Source organism: Tursiops truncatus, chromosome 4, assembly GCF_011762595.2.
Source record: "Tursiops truncatus isolate mTurTru1 chromosome 4, mTurTru1.mat.Y, whole genome shotgun sequence".
Lineage (NCBI taxonomy): Eukaryota > Metazoa > Chordata > Mammalia > Artiodactyla > Delphinidae > Tursiops > Tursiops truncatus.
Genome location: NC_047037.1, coordinates 137,937,419 through 137,953,451, shown reverse-complemented (window position 1 = coordinate 137,953,451; position 16,033 = coordinate 137,937,419). Strand labels below are relative to the sequence as shown.

At 43.8% G+C, this 16,033-nt stretch overlaps 1 protein-coding gene across 3 annotated transcripts; it reads left to right on the top strand.

Annotated features, from left to right (window-relative positions):
- The first annotated feature begins 233 nt into the window (after positions 1-233).
- PSMG1 (proteasome assembly chaperone 1) lies at positions 234-12,171 on the top strand. 3 transcript variants are annotated; one of them, XM_004315699.4, is made up of 7 exons: positions 234-440; positions 1,742-1,848; positions 2,812-2,963; positions 5,279-5,341; positions 7,978-8,176; positions 9,062-9,198; positions 11,963-12,171. In XM_004315699.4, the coding sequence occupies exons 1-7, from the start codon at positions 304-306 to the stop codon at positions 12,035-12,037; spliced, it is 870 nt and encodes a 289-aa protein (XP_004315747.1). In that variant the 5' UTR covers positions 234-303; the 3' UTR covers positions 12,038-12,171. The 3 variants fall into 3 exon arrangements, with proteins under 3 accessions (XP_004315747.1, XP_019778497.1, XP_019778496.1); XM_019922937.3 differs by lacking the exon at positions 234-440 and adding an exon at positions 535-726; XM_019922938.3 differs by lacking the exon at positions 1,742-1,848 and having other exon boundaries at positions 306-440.
- The last annotated feature ends 3,862 nt before the right edge of the window (positions 12,172-16,033 follow it).

The window sequence follows — 16,033 nt, the reverse complement described above, 5'->3', positions numbered from 1 at the left end:
GAGCCCCGCCTCTGCCCGTTACCTGCCGGACGGGAGGCCCCGCCCCCTGGCTCGCCTCTCGTTTCTCGCCTCTCTAGCCCGCAGTCATCCGATCTCTCGGTGGCCCCGCCGAGCTCAGGCGGCTGAAGAATAAACGCTCCGGGCTTGCGCCGCCGCAAGGACCGGGGCGCATGCGCGGGGGTGGTGCCCCCCCCCCCCCGGGGGGGGCGGGGGCGGTATGCGGTGGTGATCAGGGGCGCTTGCGCGGGGCGCCTGCGTCGTGCTGTGGAGCCGCAGTTCGGCCGGGAGGGTGTGAGGGCGGTTATGGCAGCCACGTTCTTCGGGGAGGTGGTGAGGGCGCCGTGCCGAGCCGGGACGGAGGACGAGGAGGAGGAGGAAGAGGAGGGGAGGAGGGAGACGCCCGAAGACGGGGAGGTCCGGCAGCAACTGGCGCGGAAGAGGTGAGGTCTTGGGCGCGACGTCGCAGACCCGGCCTGGCGGGCGCAGGAGCAGACGCGCAGGCCCAGGGGTCGCGGCTGCTCCGCGCTCGGCACCGATCCTCGAGGGGCACAGGGGGTCCAGACAGCTCCGGGGGCGCCGGGTGGAGGCGGCTCGCGGGGCTTGCTGCAGGCTCCGTGCAGCCGTCAGATCCTCGCGTCTTTAAAGGCATCCTTTAGCTTTGATGCAGGTGGTTTCCTGCGGGCTTGTTAGGTTTTCCAGCGCTGCAGGACTGTCTTCCCGCTCCAGGTTTGTCGTGTCTTTGGTTTATGGACATAAGACAGGTCTTTTAGAACTTTCTTCTCCGCCGCACACCTCAGTTAGTATTACGTATCAGTAGCAGATGGATATGTCTTTTTAAAAAATGGATTATTTCCAAACACACAGACACTGGAGAAAATAGTAAAATGACACTTTAAGCCCATCCAGTCACGTAAGTTCAACAGTTATGAAGATTTTGCCACATTCATTTTATCTCCCTCCACCCCCTAGGTGGGTCCCAGTCACCGTGGCCTTTCACCGCTACAGTTTTCCGAATGCGTCTCAACGATATAGGCATTGTCTTACGTATGCTGTCATCCTCCTTAACAATTAATAATACTTTTTGGATACTGTTTAATAGCCAGTCCGTGGTCAGATTTATGCAGTTGTCTCAGACGTGACATTTTACAGTGGGCTTCTGGAAATCAGAATCCTGGCCAGGCTCGCACCTTACATTTAGATGTTTCTTCTTTTGTGCTTCCTTTCGTTTGGAGCAGCCCCCCTCCTTTTTCACCCTGGCTGAGAGACTGATTGTCCTGCAGACTGTCCCATGCTCTGGATTTGCCTGATTGCTTCCTCTTGGTGTCATTTATGCAGATGTGTGTCCATCACCTGCATCTCCTGTAAAGGGAAGCTCCTTCTAAGAGGCTTGGTCAGTATTTTGCTGGCACGGATGCCTCGGAGGTGGTATTTGCAGTTTCTCACTGCACACTGTGCCCAGTTGTCCCACTTTTAGGGGTTCTAAGATGGATTGATCAGTGGGTCAGCTGGACAGCTTGATCCCTCTTGTACAGTTCTCCAGGAACTTTGCAGCAAAGGGTTTTACCTGTTAGTTATCGTCGCCTGAATCCATTGTTTCCTTAGGATTATAATTATGTTCTTTACAGAATTAAAGTTTGCATTTTACTTAATACAAAATCATACTTATAGTAGCCTTTTTGTCATAGTATAGTACTGATTACATTTAAATTGCTTTTGTTTCGTCTTTCGTTTCTTGTGTTAGGGAGGTGCGGCTCCTTCGAAGACAAACAAAAACAACTTTGGAAGTTTCTCTGCTAGAAAAATATCCTTGCTCCAAGTTTATAATTGCTATAGGAAATAATGCAGTAGGTAAGTGCAAGTGCATTAGACGACACATTTTGTTGAAAGAGCAAAAGCTGAAGTTGCTTATTTATTTCCACCATAAAAGATTTCTAATGTCTGTTACTTTTTTAGAAAAAGTCGTAGCAGAGTAACTTTGTATCTGAGTGAATTCTGTCCCTGCTCATGCGGCACTGTCTTTTTGATAAGCTTGAAAAATGAGATTTAGAGGAAATGTTCTTGGCTTTGGGAACTTACGAAGTCAAGGAAACACGGTTTCTAGTATACAGGTTTTCTTAGGCTTCTGGGCCTGTCGTGGCCAGACTGGGAGGGCAGCGGTGGCATGTGCAACACGGCCCCCTTGTCACAGTGGTCCTTGCATGTTTTTGAGTTAACCAGCTCCTTTAAAAACATATGGAGCACTCTAAAAATGACAATAATAATTGCTACATTTTTCAGTACTTGGTTTCTAAGATCTTCACATATATGAATTCATTTGATAGGTTAAAGCCAGAACGGTGCAGAGTGCAGCTAGAACAACGCACACACACACAAGTACACAAACCTGTATCGTTTTAGGGGGTTCACAGGCGTGGAGGAGAGCCTTGGGAAACCCCAGTGAAGATTCCTTGCCCTGTAAGGTACCCCTAGTGCTTGTAGAGGAGTACATGGTAAATAACTGCTGACTCATTTACATGAAGTTCTCCTGGCCTGAAATTTTCCACAAGGGTGTTACAGTGTGTGTCTGGTAAAGTCTGTCAGCAAACCTGTCTTCTCGATTCCTGGCTCCAGTACCACCTGTACTCAGGGTGTGGCCTTTAACTTCTTGAGGCCTCAGCGTGTTTTCCTGCAAGATGATGGTGTGCATAAGGTTGATGGTCTCAATGGCTCTTTCAGCTCTAAGATTCTCAAGTAACCTGAATATCTTTTTTATTGAATAGAAAATGCAACTTGCGGATCCAAACACTAACTTATGTGAATTGTTTTTCACAGCATTTTTGTCATCATTCATCATGAATTCAGGAGTCTGGGAAGAAGTTGGTTGTGCTAAACTCTGGAATGAATGGTGTAGGACAGTGGACACTACACACCTGTCCCCCACAGAGGCTTTTTGTGTGTTTTATCACCTAAAATCGAATCCCTCGGTATGTGGGGCCTGACTTGTATGTTTAAGTGGGGTTCCTTAGGCATCATTTATGTAGTGTTCCTTTGAATTTCATGTTCCTTTATGTCTCCTTTTGGGCTGAGGACTTCTGCCTGTAGGCAGTGTTAGTAACCACTTTTTTGTCTGGTTCTTGTTTTTTTATTTTTTAAAATTAAAAACAAATTTTAAAAAAATTTTAATTAAAAAACCTTTTTTTGTTGAAGCATACTTGGTCAACAACGTCACTTTTTTGTTTATATAAATGTTACCGTGGTGTGTTGGTAAACTTCTGAGGAAATTCTGAAATAACTTTTTTAGAAACAAACCAGAAACATTAGATATTTAAACTTTGCCCACATTCAAAGAATGATTTAAGCTGGCAAAGGTAAACATGGGAAAATGCGTACCCGCTGTGGAAGCAGGGAGTTCTGCTTTGTCGCTGTATACCCACCCGGTATTCAGCCAATGCTGAGCACAGCCTAGGGACTCAGTTAACATTGAGCAAATGGATGCTTCGTGCATTCTAGATACAATTCTGTTGACCTTAAGCTTTCATCCTCACCTGATTCATCCTGATTTTTTTTTTTTTTTTCTTTTGGCCGCTCCCCTCGGCTTTCGGAATCTTAGTTCCCCAACCAGGGAGCAAACCCGTGCACCCTGCAGTGGAAGTGCAGAGTCTTAACCACTGGACCGTCAGCGAATTCCTAATTCATCCCGATTTTTTAAGTTATGAAAGATAACTCTGTAGCTGATGCCTAGTGGTTTCATTGGAACCGTTTGTCCTAATCCTATCCTTGGGTTCATTGAGAGAAAGGAGTGTCCTGGGCGGTTTGGGAGACAGGTCAGGCAGGTGAGGTGGCCGGGCAGGTGATGTCTGTCTCGCCACCTGCTTGTCTGACAGAGTGCCGTTCCACAGCTGCTGAGTGCTTGAACAGAGGCCAGGGGCAGGGATTCAGACAATGCAAGAAGTCAGTAATTCCATAATACTTTAATGTTAGCCTTGAAAACTATAAAATTTGATTTTGTAATACTTACAGTTTGTTTTTGTAATATGTTATCCAAAGTTATTAAAGTTTACATAAGGATTTTTGTAAACATCCAGTATTTATAGGAAATAAGTAATAAGGAAACTAAGCATTTTTTTTTTAAGATTTTTTGATGTGGACCATTTTTAAAGTCTTTGTTGAATTTGTTACAACATTGCTTCTGGTTTATGTTTCTTGGTCCCGAGGCATGTGGGATCTTAGCTCCCTGACCAGGGATCGAACCTGTATTCTCTGCGTTGGAAGGCGAAGTCTTAACCACTGGACTGCCAGGGAAGTCCCAAAGCATGTTCTTTATCTGATCCTTAGTAGGAAGTTTTCACTCTAGGATACATCATGGAGGTCAAGCAGTAGAAATTTCTGTTACTGCATTTAGTTATACCATTGATTGGTTGAGTGTCTCTTGACTATCCAGAATCTTTGTGTGTAGCTAATTCCATATCGAGTCTTTCTCTTCCCCCTGTCCCTGGGCCCTCTTTTTCCCTCTTGTGCTGCTGCTTCATTTTTTTTTTTTTTGGCCACACCACACTGCATGCGAGATCTTAGTTCCGCCCAACCAGGGATCGAACCCGTGCCCCCGAAGTGGAAGTGCAGAGTCTTAACTGCCGGATCACCAGGGAAGTCCTTGTGTTTCATTTTTTCCCACTTGTGTCATTAAGTGTTAGTGTTTCTGGCGATATTTCAATAGAAGACAAAGTTGACTTTTATGGATGCTATCATTCCACAAGCATTAATAATCCGGAATGTCATCCTTTTACAGCATTGTGCATTGCATGTTTTCACTTCAAGCACATGGTCTGGACATGGTGTCTAGAATAATATTGCCTTCCAGGCATCAGCAGTGTCCTAGGGTGCCGCTGGGCTGAGATGCTGCTGGGCTGCTGTCCTGATAGCACTTAATGTTTTTGTAACGCTTTCTGAGTTTGATCTTCACAGTGTGCGGCACCACCCACCCCCGGATGGGCAGCAGGCCTGGTGTCGTCTCTGTTTTATAAAGAGGACTCCGGTAGTACTTACTGATAGTATCTTTAGAATCTCCTGTGCCAGCCATCACAGTTGCTCTGTCAATGTGCACTTTTCTCTGATACTAATTGCCAGTAGTGGCTTGATTCTTAAATTTTAAAAAGAAAAATAAGGAAGGCAGTAGCAGATTAAGCAAAACAAGTGTTATCCAGAGGTTATGTTGGGATTCACATGATATGTATATGATGACAGTGTAGGGTGTGTGTAACATTTATTTGACCTGACAGAAAACTCGGGGTTTGATTTTCAGGTTGTGCTCTGTCAATGTAGTTGCTACGTTGCTGAAGATCAGCAGTATCAGTGGCTGGAAAAGGTAAGAGAGATTCTGGGGTTGCTACTTCATCAAGGTTCCGTTTCTTTACACGTAAACCTATGTAGTCAGATGTTGAAGCGGGGTAAGTATTTGCTTTTTCCCTTAGAAATATAGTAGGAGTTTGTTACAGAATATAAAGAATAAAAGAACTCATTTGGCAAATGTGATCAGCAATGTGCTAAAGATCGTTGGTCATAAAAACATAAGACATAGTTGGAACAAGTTACCCCCATGAAACAGAGCAGGGTTGCAGCCACGGGTGAAAATGGGCCGTGCTGACAATGCTGCCCGGAAGCACAGGGACGGGAGGTGAGAAACTGGGTTCCTGGGGTTGGTGCTCAGCTGACACTCACACCGGGGTTTCATCCATTTTTCGTCGCATTAGAATGGATCAATTGAGGCTTCATTTTGTGGGAAAATTGAGCACATGGTATGTGTCCACCAAAACAAATTTTTCAGTGAAGAACTTAGCTAGAAATTTTAGAGAATAATCATTAATTTTGGTAGTTGCAGGTTATTATTTTTTAATTATTTATTTACTTATTTTTGGCTGCGTTGGGTCTTTGTTGCTGTGCACACTTTCTCTAGTTGCGGCAAGCGGGGGCTACTCTTCGTTGCGGTGCGTGGGCTTCTCATTGCGGTGGCTCCTCCTGTTGCGGAGCATGGGCTCTAGGCGCATGGACTTCAGTAGTTATGGCTCGTGGGCTCTAGAACGCAGGCTCAGTAGTTGTGGCACGTGGGCTTCAGTAGTTGTGGCTCATGAGCTCTAGAGCACAGGCTCAGTAGTTGTGGCGCACGGGCTTAGTTGCTCCGTGGCAGGTGGGATCTTCCTGGACCAGGGCTCGAACCCGTGCCTTCTGCACTGACAGGCGGATTCTTAACCACTGCGCCACCAGGGAAGTCCAGTTGGTAGTTGCAGGTTATTTTTAAATGAAATAGCCCTTTTATATACGTCTTTTCAACATTGCAACTTAAATCTTAGGCATATTTTTATGTAGGTATTACAGTTAAGTTCATTAGAAATAAAAAATTTGATGTACACCTGCTTTAAACCAGATTGGCATACTTAGAAACATTTATTAAAAGTTATTCAATGCATTTTATTAAATGAGGAATTTTCTAATAAGATCTGTGAATCTTATGGTTGTATATATGATTTTATGCTGTGTACCTACGTGTATTTTCTAGAGAGAGGGTCCATAGCTTTCAGCAGATATCAGAAGGGTGGGAAGCTGCCATATTGATTGTATTGTCAGTTTATGTAGGACGTTTTATTATTTTTGTACTATGGAACAGCTGTTCTCTCTCAGACTTGAAAAAATGTAGAATTATGCATTTCCAAAACAGAATTTTTTAATCAGTATTTTCCCCGCCCCGGGGATACTCTTCGGGTCCCTCTGCTGTTGGGTTCACGTCAGCCGCATAATCCTGATAATCACACACAGTCCAACAGGTGTCAAGTATTGTGGCTTCAGATGATAAGTATTTTAGGGAGGATGATAAATCAGGCCTTGTGAGTAACGTTATAGCCCTTAAATGGGACGTATCTGCTGACAAATGTATGTGGTGTTAAGTTTTGTGTTTATTTATAAAGCTACACTACAATTAAAGTCGCCTTATAAATCACTTATGGCACATAATATAAAATCTTCAGTTCCCTTGCTATTTGAAATAGCCATTTTGCTCTCTTCATAAAATATTTTCAAACAAGGTGCAATGACCTAAAATCTACTCTTTTTTTCCTTAAAAGATAGCTGCTTTTTTTTTTTTTTCTTCCATCACCAAAGATTTTAAAAGCTGGAAGGGTCCCTGGAAATCCATGAAATACCAACTTAGGTGGACATTGAGGTCTTGAGCGATTGAAACTTAGTCTACGATTGAAATAAATTTAAAAGCGAATTTAAGAATCATTTGCACTGATAAAACACTTATGAGTGCAACTTGCAAGTGATGTTCTTAGAAACATCCTTAATGCAGTGTTCTTGAACCTATTATATTAGTGAAAGGATCACTTCCTGTTGCTGATACAACACTAGTCTAAGTGGAGCGTTCTTAGAGATACCTGTGTTAGAAGAGATCTTGATCACGTCACTTTATCCAGTAAAGAATGGGTGTCATTCCCATTCACTTCTATTCAGTGTAACACTGTTCTCAACACTGATTGCAAGTAGTGATCTTAGAAACAGAACAAACTGGAACAAACCAAAAAGAATAATTTGCAGGCATCTGTGGCGGGCGGGAGAGGGCGTAAACGAACAGGTGCTCATAGTTGAGTGACTGCCTTACCTGCCATGGCATCCCTGGCTGTTAGCTGCTCTGCCTCCTTTGTTCCTGACTTCATTTAATCCAGATCACACCTCCCTCAGGTAAGTAGCCCTTAGTTCACAGGTGAGGAAGGTAACTTGGACAAGGTTACCCAACTAGAAAGTGACAGAATTAAGATCAGACCTAGGTGAGGGCACAGCAAAGCATGGGTTTTGTTTTTCCATGGACAGTTCCACCCCTGCAAGGTGTGTGTGTGTGTATGTGTGTATATATATATGAATGGTGTAGATAAACAACTAGAGGGATGTTTCTATTCTGTCACAAAATTATATATATATATATTTTTTAATTTGAAATCAATTTTGTGCTAGGTTTTTGGCTCTTGTCCAAGGAAGAATATGCAAGTAACTATTCTTACATGTCGACATGTTACTGACTATAAAACTTCAGAATCTACCAGCAGTCTTCATACTCCTTTCCTGAAAGCCCTAAAAACACAGAATTTCAGAGAGCCTCCTTGCTGTTCACTGCTAGAACAACCAAATATCGTGCATGACCTTCCTGCAGCAGGTGGTATTACAGTGCATAGCATTCACATTTTATCTTGTTATTACTTTATTCATAGTTATGAGTTGGACCAGTAGGGATCTTTTTGAGGCCGTTTGTTAATGATGATTGATGCCATTGTATTGCTGTTTCTCCTCACTAATTGCTCTAGTTGCTGGTATATTCTGTTTGGTTTGTGTCTTGAAACTTTCCAGACACACAGTTGTATGAGAGCAGCTCAGAGTTCTTAACTGTTAGCTTCCGAGTTGCCGTTTCTTTTTGGTCTTTGATAACTCATCATGCAAGCCAGTGTTAGATGTAAGTTGTTGGTGTATGAGAAGTTGGTAAAGTACGTTTTAATTGTCAGAATAGAAGCTTCAGATATTGAATTTTGGTAGTTGCTTCAACAGTTTATTTTTTATTCCTGTTACCAATTATACCCTAACATCATATCAAATTATGATTGTCACTTTTTAGTGGCTAATATGTTATAATAGATAATTCAGTGTTATTTGTTAATAAATAAAATGTTTTTAACTTTAAATGTTAAATTTACTAGAATAACTGGCTAAATATTTTACATTGTGCATTGTATATTTATTATTTAGTTTACTTTAGTGTAGTCAGCAAAATTTTAATCTTGTGTCTTAGCTAACCCAGCTGTGTCTCAGTAGTATGTTCAGAAAATGCAAAATAAACATAATTGTAAAAGCAAGAGATAACTTAGGAAAATAAATTGGCTTTGAAAGAAAATGTGCATTATAATTGGTTCAGAATGTCAGTAAATGCTTTGATTAAAAGAGGCAACAGAGATGACTTTTTAAAAGCAGCCTTTATGAGTTAGAGGTATTTAATTTCAAAATCATATAACAGAAAACTTAAGTGATTTTTTTTCTTGTATATTCATAGTTCTGAGTTATTGTCAAGTATGGAAAATCTCTGCAATTCTGTACTTATGTTATACTGATGTGATGAAATTAGACCTAATCACAGTTGAAGCTTTTAAGCCTGTACTTTCTTCCAGAAGCTTGAAAAGTTTGGTTAAGGTAAGGTTTTATCTCATTGACTTAATAGCTGAGTTATTATAATGAACTTAGTAACAAACATAAATGTATGGTATCAGTGTGAAACCTAAGCAGCACGTAGAGATCCTTTTTTCTCCACGTAAAGAGAAAACTGCTGGTCTGGCAGTTTGAATTTGATTGTCACATATTCTTCTAGATATACTTCTGTAACTTGGAGAATATTTTGATCATGTTTTGTCAGGATAGATCAGGGCTTTAAACCCCAGATGTTTGTGTGGAAAGATGTTTTCACTGTTCAAGAAGTTTCTGTAACTAATTAATTTGGAAGGTGTAATTTTTGAGAAGGCATTTTTGAGCACAGTATGGATCAAATTATCGTCATGTTTATTCACTTAATTTTACATGGGACTAGATGAGATAAATCTGTTCCCTGTTCTCAGTCTGGATATATCTGTGGGCTCCTTTCCCAGAAAAATACATATGGGAACATGTATAGAAAAGTTTTGCCAGTAATTTCAGGTAGTTTAGGAACTCCAATCCTCTCCCTAAGAGATTAGCTGAAAGTCCGTGGACTCCTGGTTTAAGAACTTCTTCCTTAAAGGGAAGAGATTATAACAACATTGTTCCAAGTTGGAAGCCTTGTTTTATTCTAGAATGGCCATTGGTATTAGGGCAGCTTTTCTTGTAAGTTCTGTTGGCGTCATCTCATTTCATAGCTGTCATAAATTAGATTGTCAACTCCGTGGGAACGTTTTCCCTTTTGGTGTCCCCAGATCATCCTGAATATGATGTGTAGAAGGCCCTCAACCATCTGTTGAATTAGTAAGAGTGAAACTGTAGCTTAATATAATTCAAGTATATCTTTCAGATGAGCTAGAGTCATGGATAATCTTTCAGACAAATTGAGTTATTTTGTATTTAGCATCTCCTTCCGAGGATATAGTGACTAATAGTGCTGCTTGCATCTGTAGTTAACCGATTGGCTCTTCCCACTTCGTTGAGAGGAGGGGCCATGGCCGTTGTGTCTCTTCTGGGCACTTTCACTGGAGCATCCTTGCCACAGACATTGTGGCTGCAAGCATGTTCACTGCAGAAATTTTCATCACATAACTAATTGTCTGAAAGGCAGTTTGCCATAAAAGATAAAATAACGAAAAATAAAAGAGGGACATTAAAAAGGACATAGTGAAACATGAGAAATGAATAACAAATTTAGAAAGATTTTATTGCAAAATACAAAATATTTGAATACATTTAAATATGTAAATTTATGGCGGTACTGTGCAAATAACAGATTCTGTGGGTTGTACGTAAGCTCTTGTCTTCCAGGTTGTACATACATGTGAGCATACGTGTGCGTATGTATATATACGTATACATATATGTGCGCCTGTATGTGCGTGCACACACACACACACACACAGGCTTGTTGATTTGTCTCTTCTTTCAGCATTGCACCTATTCTTTTTCACCAAAATTTCTTCCTTCATTAAGAGAGATATCAGTTTCCAAGCCTGGGATGCATATGTGTGACCTGAGCCTCCTTATTGCCTTGTGAAACCTTTTCTGCACTGTTTGTTCTTGGCCTGTTGTCACATGTCCACTGGTGGACGTTCCACTCTGCACCTTCAAATCACCGAAGGATTTGTGAACTGGTGTGTTACCGTTTTCTAGTGTAGTACACGATCTGGCTTTATCCTCTCCTGTTTCACACTTCCCCTAAGTTTTGTCACCGTATTTTGTGTCAAGTCGATGTGCATAGTTGTCACGATCCCCTGTTTTAAGACGCCAGGTCTGCTCGTCACCCTGCACACCATCATGAGGGCCAAGGCTTAAGTGACTTAGAGAGTCCTGTGTCAACAGAGAGACCCAGACTGTCGGCCAGTTGTTTCGTCTTTTGTAGCTGAACTGCCGTGCGGCCAGTTAGCCCCGCGGTGCGCACAGTAGAGAGGAGCTGGGGCTTCAGCAGGAGGGCCGGGCGGGTTCTGCTCGTGGTGCAGTTGGTGCTCAGGGCACAGATGCTCCAGGAGTATCTGCACTCATTCTCAGACTTGCAAATCATCTGCCATGTGGGGTTTAAGTCAACTTCCAGTGTCTAAAAATATTCTTTGGAGAGGAAATTTAATTAACTTTTTTAAAGTGGCTCTTTGAAGGGTGCTGTTTTCTTAATGACCAGATACAGTCATCCTGGCTTAGGTCATCTCTTCTGTCCTTCTCAAAGTGGTATTTGGTCAACAAAATGGAATTCTCTTGCACGCCTGCCCCGTGGACCCCACGGTGCTGGGTGGTCCACAGCCTGGAGGTGGCGCAGGCGGCCGCTGTGCCAGGTGCCAGCCAGGGCGGGGGTATGGGGGCGAGGCTGACCCGAGGAGAGGCCCCACGGGGAGGGTGGCCCTCCAGCTGGACTGGAAGGGTGGGTGAGTCCTAGGGGAAGGAACGTGCAGAGGGAGGCGGCGTGAGCACGAAGTTGGCAAGTTCAGGGTGCGTTTGAGGAGAGCGGTGGGGAGCGTGGTATTGGGGTGCAGACGGGCATGAGCTCAGGTGGGCCAAGCAGAGTGTTGTGTCCGTCTGAGGGCTTTAGGCTCCCGGGAGACCTGAGGTCCCGGTAGAGCTTCGGGCGGGGGGCGGGGGCGGACACGCTCAATGTCGTGTCTGCCGAGCGAGGAGGTGAGGGGCAGGGCCTGTCACGTTTGGTGCCCTTCTCTGCTTCTGCCTCGAGAGTGTGCCTTGCTCCTGACTGAATGCTCAGCCTCACTATATGAACGCCTTTTTTCTCTCCTTCCAGAATATTCCCCAGAGCACAGAGATACTGAAGAAATTGATGACAACAAATGAGATTCAGAGTAACATTTACACATGATTCCAAAAATTGTTTTGTAGAGTATATTACCCATCCATTCCTAGAAGGGGAGCGGCGTGCACTGTTTTGTAGGTTACTTTATTTTCAGGGAGGTGTTTTGAGGATGTTAACAGAATAAACTTATTTTAAATTCATTGTAGTTTTTGTTCCTTTTTTATGGTGGTACTGTTCACACCTGAAATAAGTCAGACGTTTTTCTTTATCCACTAGGTGGGAGTATTGTTTTATTTGAATATTTTAAGGTAATAGAGTTAAATTGTTCAAAAGCTACAGATAACGACAGGTTTTATAATATGGAAAAATATATACTTTGGTGCAAAAATTCTGTATGAAACCTGAAAGTTGATGATCTATTGGTGATTCTTATTATTTGGAAAGGTTCTGTTTTATGAGTTCTTCAGGTTTTTTTGTGTGTGTGAATAAAAATCAATTTACTCAAAGTGAAACCAAAAAATTTGTGTTTCCTCATTTTCAGTAATATCTCACAGAAGCCTCTTTACGCAGACTTTCTGGGCTCTTTTGCAGGGTTAATGTGTCGATGTCCCCAGCTCTACTACGATAGAGTATTACACTAGACTGTGACTAGATCGTGAGCTCCAAGGAGCCACACTGCTTCACAGACCCACAAACTAAACTGGAACCTGCATCAGTGAAGATAAATTTTAAGACGGTGGAGTGGAGAAGTGCTTCTTATGTCTTCTTCCTTTCCTCCTATTTCGTTATTGAGTCATTGATACGTTATAGATTGAGACAGCTTACCCATTTCTGTCTTCTAGATTCAGTGTGTTTGTTGCTACTGGTTGGAGGTGGGCAGGGGAGACTGTTGGCTCCCCAAGTAAGCTCGGTTTCTCTCGTAGTCAAGTGCTGTGAGGCTTGTGCGTAGCACACGTCAACGTGCCCGGGTGATAGAAACTGAAATATTTTACTTCTTGCAAGAATGTATGTATCCATCCGGCACTGCGTTTGTAGAGCCCTGAGGTAACACTGGGTTCTGGCCCCAGCTGGACCTGGAGTCTTTTCCTGCCCTGAGGGTTAGTGTGGAAAGTAAGGAAGATCCATCCTGGAGTGAACCTCTGTTCAGATCTCAGGGCAACCCCTACAGGCTGGTGACCTCAGGCAGATGCCTTCAAGCAGGGCAGATGCCCAGTTTCCTCATCTGTAAACTGCAGGTAAAACTAGAAATCAGGGACTTCCCTGGTGGCGCAGTGGTTAGGATTCCGTGCTCCCAATGCAGGGAGCCTGGGTTCGATCCCTGGTCAGGCAACTAGATCCCACATGCGTGCCGCAGCTAAGAACTGGCACAACCAAATAAAAAAAAAACAAAAACAAAACTAGAAATCAAAGTTTAATGAATTAATGTAAATGTGCCGTCATTGTTACTTCCCTCGAGCCTCAGGTTTTCACCTGCCTGATGAGGGTTCTCTGCTTACATTGTTGGGTGGTTGTGAGAATAAAAATATAAAAATGCGTTTGGTGAACAGTAGAGTGGTATTTCCACACACACACACACACACACACACGTGTACACACATGCCGAAGATGCCGACCTCGTGGTGCAGCCAGGAGGAGGCCATTTCCTTCTCAGCACTCCTCCCACCAATCTGAGAACCACAATTCTTGGCGATGTAGAGCGGCCAGGAGTGGAGTAGTTGGAAAAGTTTCATCAGGCGTGATCCTGGGAAAACCATAAAAACAGATACCCTGGGATGGTGGTTTCTCATTAATTCTGGTAAAGAAAGAATCACAGGCGGCCTCAGCTATCCAGGAATAAGCCTCTGCGAGAAGCAGCAGGTGGCACCTGCGGGAGATGGGTCATCCGCGCAGCAGAGGGGGCCGCAGTGAAAAGCGAGATACCAGAGACTTGGTGTAGGGTGTGCGGGTCCACAGCCCTGTGCGGGGGGCGCGGGAGGTGTCGGGGGAGACTCAGAGCTCGCGGACTTGGGAGGTCGCCTTTTCCGGGTAAACGTCGGGCTTGGGTAGGGTTCCCATTCAAAGGGGAGTAGCCGAAACAACATACGTGGGCCCCACGAAGAGAACTGGTGATGTAAAGGATAGGAAACGGCCTTAAAAATACAGAAGCGCATTCTATTGAAAACTATAGAAAACGGCTATTTTTTAGAATTCAGGGACTTTGGATTTTTCTGAAAGAATGAGAATGTATGAGATGAAGCTAGATGAAAGGAAAATTTGAGAACTGCATAGAAGATTTTGAAAGAGACAAGATTTTAACTTTAGAACTAAAATCGGTATCGTATAGAAGTGAAGGGCAGAACGAGTGCAGTATGTCATCTGAAGTGTATATACTGTTACATGTAAATTACAGTATATCATACAGCGCCATCATGTTGCAGACTAAGCTGAAGTGGTGTCCTTAGTTGCCGAAGGACAGAAATGGAAAGATGACCCAAGGTGGCACAAGATAGCTTGCCTCCAACATGTAGGTAGTGTCCTGGTGAAGGGATCAGATCAAGACAGTAATGAACGACAACAGAGATTTTTCTGAAGTGAAGAAAGACTTTGAGTCTGTAAATTAAAAGAGCCCCATCAGTGGTAAGAACGAAGACATAAAAAGCTAGATGTACCGAACCTAAAGGCCAAAGTGCCAGGCACATAAAAGCAAAATGATAACTTGTCCACTAGCTATTACTGCCTAATACTCACACTTGAACTTGGAGACTAAATGCAGCCATGATCCATTTCTTGAGTCTGCAGGTTGGATGAGTGATCCTGGTCAGCTGGTCTTGGCTCCTGTATCTGTGGTCAGGCGTCTGATGTGAGTTGACGGGGTCCTGGCTGCTCTGGGATGGCCTCAGCTGGTGTGGTTTGGCTCTCTTCCATGTGTCACTCCTGTCCCCCCAGCAGACAAGCCTGGGTCAGGGCTGTCTAGGCATTTCTCATGGTGATTACAGAGCTGCAAGAGAGGGAACAGAAACTAGCAAGTGCTTCTTCAAGTTTCTGTATCAAGTTTGCTGTAATCCCCATGGTCACATCCAGACAGTATGGGGGAGGGGGGCACTACCAAAAGGTGTGGATGGGGCGGGGACGAGGGGGCCATTAATTTTGCCTGGTCTGCCCTCTGACCACAGTTACTCATGCCCCTTGCACGTGCAAAATATGTGCGTCCCAGTCCTAGGACACCCAGCATCTCGTCCAGTATCCGGCTTGAAGTCTAGAATCTTGTAACCTAGATCAGGTCTAGATGCATCTTCTACAGAAACCAACAAACTAAGAAGACAAGGTGTCTGTTCTCTACACACCCAGTGCACAGCGGTGAGACAGGGACAGGCCATCTGCAGGAAGTGCTTCCACTTGAAACGGCTAGGAAAGACTAGGACTTAGACCGTAGGCGTTGGTCTGTACCGACTCTGAAATTCCGCTGGGCAAATAGTGCCCAGCTCCCCTCCCCTGGGAGTGAGAAGTGTTCCTTGACGAGGCCCAGTTTCTGTCCTCTGGCAGAGCCTCTTCAGTCTCATTCTCAGCCTTTATCTAAGGTGTCCTTTTTCATCTCATGCCTTGTCTACTCTCAAAGAAATGGGCTTTGTTAGCAGCTCTGTAGCTTTCTGATTCATAGAAAGATGAGTGCCCGAAATACAACACCCTTAAAACACTGTGGGTTTTCTAGGTATCTTTTTTTTTTTTGGCTGTGCTGCACAGTTTGCGGGATCTTAGTTCCCTGACCAGGGATCGAACCCATGTCCCCTGCAGTGGAAGCGTGGAGCCCTAACCACGAATTCCCTCTATATATATAATCATAGTTTGCTCCATGCTCCAAACATCACACTGTCAACAACTGTGAAGGGTCAGGGATTTTGCTGACTTGCAAACTTACAGGTAAGCCTGCCACAATGTCCTGGATCCTGGTATAGACTTGAGACCCTGGGATAGGGACAAAGGACTGTATTACAGCATAGCATGAAGCCTGTGCTTCTTGTTTGTATCAGTTTCACCTGCCCCCGTCAAGTCCTACAAGGATGATGCAGAACCATCCAGGTGGAT